Consider the following 4,505-nt stretch of genomic DNA (forward strand, 5'->3'; position numbering starts at 1 on the left):
TTATTTAATTTTTCAGTCGAAATATCTATACGTCGTCGCCCCCCCCCCCTTTTTTATTTTTCAAACGAAATAACTTTACCTCGCCTGGCCTCTAGGGCTGTCAATTTGGCTTGTTGTTCGCGAACAGCTCGTGTTCAGCTCGTTAACTACACGAACAAATTTTTAAGCTCGAAATGTAAACGAGCCGAACACAAATGAAAGTTTGTTCGCTCGTGTTCGGCTCGAATTGGATCGAAAATAAATATATATAAATATACATAATACGTATTTATAAAATTAAATATTATAAATTATAATTAATTAAAATTATTTTAAAAAATTTATCCTATAAATTATAATATATAAAAAATATTAAGAATATTATATTACTATTACTTATATAACTAATATATATTTATAAAATATAAATTACATATTTAATATAATATATAATAAACTGTACCAAAAAAAATTTCGAACAGAGCCAAGCCTCCCATAATCTCATTCTCATCTCTCGGGCCGTCTCCAGTCAAATTCGCGATCGCCAGCTGCCGTCTGCTTTTTCCTCATTCTCCTCTCAAAATCACGAAAGATTTTCTGGTGCGAGAGCCTAGGGTTCGCCGCTCAGGCCTGCTAATCCTCCCTAGTTCTATTTCGAGCCGAACACGAGATATTATTCTAGCCGCACAAGAGCACACGATTTCGATCACGAACACAAGCGATTACGAGCCTATATCGAACGAGCGGAATACGAGTCATCGTTCACAGCCCTACTGCCCTCTCATCCTTCTCCCGGTTACCCTTCCTCCTGTCGTGGCCGAAACCCTCGCGATACAGTCGTGTCTAGAACTAGGCGGGAAGACAGGGACCGGATTACAGCGTACAAAGACCGCCAAAACCCCCATCTTTCTCGTCCATCCGCTTGGCTTCTACCCGAAACCATTGAGGAACCCTTCACGAAACCATTAAGGTAACCGCCGTCCTTTTCTCCCTTCCCCACCCCCCTTCGCGCGTCTCAGCTCATCTAAATTCAGTCTATCTTTCAAAGGGATTTACTAAATCCAGGATTTAAGGCAAAACGGAGGAGAAACGGTATTGAAGATCCTGCACTATTTAGGTTAAATTCTTCTCAAATCCTTCAACGAAACAGCCCCTTACAGTTTCTAAAAGTATGGCAATGGAAGATGATTCAATTGATCAATCAACTAGCACTCGCCGTGAGAGGCTAAGGGCTCTGAGAGCAGCTAAGGAGTACGCCAGCATGCCTGATGTTGATGGGGATGCTAATCAGAATAATGGCCTAGAAGCAGAATTCATGGCTGATGTCCATGAAGAAAAGTGAGTTTCTTTGTCTCGTATTTAAATTTTCGTGTTCGAGTTATTCTGGTCTCTACACTAACCTTTTAGATCCCATTTCATAATTCTTATTTCTAATTTGACACATTAAAGCAAGAGTATAGATAATCCTAACTATCTAGTATTTTAGAAAATTAAATGAGGATTAATCCGATCCATATTACAATACATACGATTTAATATCAGAAGAAGAACCTAATTTGGGGAAGGGAGTTTAGGGTAGAGCATATTGGCCAAATAGAATTAACTAACCAGCATACAAAATTGTTGAATTTAATATTTGACTTATACACTTCCATACTTCATCTTGAGCTGGTATCAATCCAATCTGGCCCAATGATTTTCTTTGTGTCCTAACTTGCTATTGTATGAGAACATTGGCGAGTATTTCACAATGTATAACTTTTCTATCATGATAATATTTGGGAAAATTTAATGTATTTACATATCTAACACTTAAACTTGAATTTTTACACTCATGCCTCCTTCCCCATGCATGAAAAGGTGCATTTTACTTTTTTTTAAAGTTAAAATTGTTGTATTTTTTATGTGACATGAGTCATATAAATGTAAAAATTGAAGTTTAGGTGTTAGACTTGTAAATATTATAGAATTTGGTTTTATCCAGGTAAATGCTCTACTAGTTTTTGTTTGTAAAGCATTCTTGGATTATCTGATTGGAAATATTTTGAATGAGCATAATTTCATGTTTTACTTTTTTCTACTTTTTAGGATTTATCTTCTTAATTAGGTGACTGGAAATGATTTTGGGTCTTTCATGTTTGCGAAAAAGCTTGGTTTACTGGCTGTTTGACATCATAAGTAATTTATTGCATTGTCAAGGGATGGTGTGAAAAGTTATTTTTCAGGGTTTATTGATGCATAGCGTAAGCGAGTAATGGATGAATCACTAGCTTGTTGTTGTCTCTTTAGATAATTTTTTTGGGAGCTTGTTGGGGAAAGGTATAAATGATGTTATGCATTTCTCTTGTTATTTGCTAAGAAAATCTATTTCGTCCATTATAGTGTCCACTCATGTTGAAAGAAAATGCCATACTCTGCTGTGGAATATGTTATAGTATTTTTAATATGATTGGAAATATTCTGGTTGCATTTTATCAGTGGATTTTCAGCTCATTCAAATTAGAATTTCGAGTAAAGTTGTTTGTTTACGAAATCATGACTATTTGGTATAATCTAATTTGTTCTTCTGCTGTTTGATTCAATGAGTTCTAAAGGCATTTATTATGGTTTTGTTTGTCTTCTTATTTTAATTAGTTGTTAAAAAATTCGTGTATTTGCTTGCAGAAGTGGAGCTACACCCAATTAATGTTGATAGTTATGTTTCTCTTTTTTATTTTAAAATTTTACAAGTTTGTTGATTTTAAAACTAAAGTTAGGCTTGCCTAGAGTAATCATAGAAATGTTTAAAGGACTATCTATAGCTATTACAGAGCGGAGAAATGATAATAGGTTGAGGTGCTTTTGCTTCATAGTGGTTTAGTTTAAGCATTATTTGTTTAGTAGTTTACCGGAATTTTTTTTTTGTCTTAAGCTCTTACCTTGCTAGGAAATCTGAAACCTTTGAAGAAGATTCAACTGAGCAAGAAGCTGCTACCCGAAGGGAGAGGCTAATGGCTCTCAGAACGGCAAAAGAACTAAGTATGCCTGATGACAGTTCAAACATTAGTAATGGCAAAGTTGTAGACACTGATGAAGCTGAAGAAAATAAGTAAGCCTCTAGTTCCTTCATTGGAAATGTATGAAGAGTAAGGCAAGTTTTTAGTTTTATTTTGATGCCATTTTAGCTGCTTCTATATAGCTTATCTGCAAATCTGTTTGTTTTAATTTTGTTTGGAGATGGACTTTTTTACTGTTATTAGCATATATTTAAGGTTAGGTTTCATCTTATCTATGTAAATGAATGCATAAAATGTGTATGTATATGCACTCTACATGTACTTATATGGTTTCGTCATTAATGGTTCTGTGTTTGTTGTCACCCATATGGAAACAATCTATTTTCAAATGAAAGGTAAAACTGCATATCTCAACCCATCTCCAAACATTGTATGTGCAGGTTCTTCATCAATTGGGCCTGCCCTATATATGTGGCGAGATGCCTTGTTTGATTTTGATGTTTCATTTTTAGAATAGAGCTGTGCAAATGTTGTTTTCAATGAAGTTTGGATAAGTGTTTGAGATATGCTATGCAATTAGACATCGATACATGGACATGGAAAATCCTAGAAAGCTTGATATTGCATTTTGAATTTTTATAAGTCTAATATATGTGATAGAAAAATACCGCTTAAACCGAAAGGAAAATTTTATAAAATGGCGGTGAGACCTGCAATGTTTTATGGCGTAGAATGTTGGCCTTTAAAAGATAAACATAAAACAAAGTTAAGTGTTGCTGAGATGAGAATGCTTAGGTGGATGAGTGGCCTGACACTTAGAGACAAAATGCGAAATGAATATATCTGTATTGGGTTTCATGTAGCTCTAGTTGCGGGCAACATTAGAGAGAGGCGTCTTAGATTGTTTGGTCACATTAAATGTCGACCATCTGATGATCCGGTTAGAAGTGTATATATTTTAGCTTCAATTGATGTTAAGAAAGGTAGAGTTAGACCTAAAAAGACTTGGGCATATTGTACAAAAAAATGATCTTAATCTATTAGAATTAAATGAAAATATGACACTCAATAGGATGCAATAGAGAAAAAGGATTCATGTAGCGATTCAAGGATTCATGTAGCCGACCCCCCTTAGTGGGATAAAGGCTTCTTGTAGTTGTTGTATTATAAGTGTAAACAATATAAGCCATAAAAGTTAAATGCATATGTTCACACCTTACCTACATAACTTTTTTGTCATTATGTATAGCATGAGGCATAAGGCTTATGTTTAATGAATCAATTTATATTTTTCAATGAGATTGTTAAAGGCTAAGAAAAGTTGGTGGAAAAAAATTTGGATAAATGTGAATCCTGATTGGATTAGTGTTGCTTGCCACATATGCACAACAACAACAACAACAACAACAAAGCCTTAATCCCACTACGTGGGGTCGGCTACATGAATCCTTTTTCTCCATTGCGTCCTATTTAGTGTCATATTTTCATTCAAAAGTAAAACCAAAAGCATAAAAAAAAAAAAAAAGAAGG

At 34.7% G+C, this 4,505-nt stretch overlaps 1 protein-coding gene across 4 annotated transcripts in view; it reads left to right on the forward strand.

Annotated features, from left to right (window-relative positions):
* The first annotated feature begins 472 nt into the window (after window positions 1-472).
* LOC110033914 (coiled-coil domain-containing protein 12) overlaps window positions 473-4,505 on the forward strand; it is a 13,122-nt gene continuing 9,089 nt past the window's right edge. The window contains exons 1-3 of one of the 4 annotated variants that reach the window (XM_020738076.1): window positions 473-949; window positions 1,028-1,317; window positions 2,891-3,067. In XM_020738076.1, coding sequence (XP_020593735.1) covers window positions 1,151-1,317; window positions 2,891-3,067 — 344 coding nt within the window. In that variant the 5' untranslated portion in view covers window positions 473-949; window positions 1,028-1,150. The remainder of the gene's footprint in view (window positions 950-1,027; window positions 1,318-2,890; window positions 3,068-4,505) is intronic. The other 3 variants (XM_020738079.1, XM_020738078.1, XM_020738077.1) reach the window with 3 other exon arrangements.

The sequence above is a fragment of the Phalaenopsis equestris genome, unplaced genomic scaffold, assembly GCF_001263595.1.
Source record: "Phalaenopsis equestris unplaced genomic scaffold, ASM126359v1 Scaffold001307, whole genome shotgun sequence".
Lineage (NCBI taxonomy): Eukaryota > Viridiplantae > Streptophyta > Magnoliopsida > Asparagales > Orchidaceae > Phalaenopsis > Phalaenopsis equestris.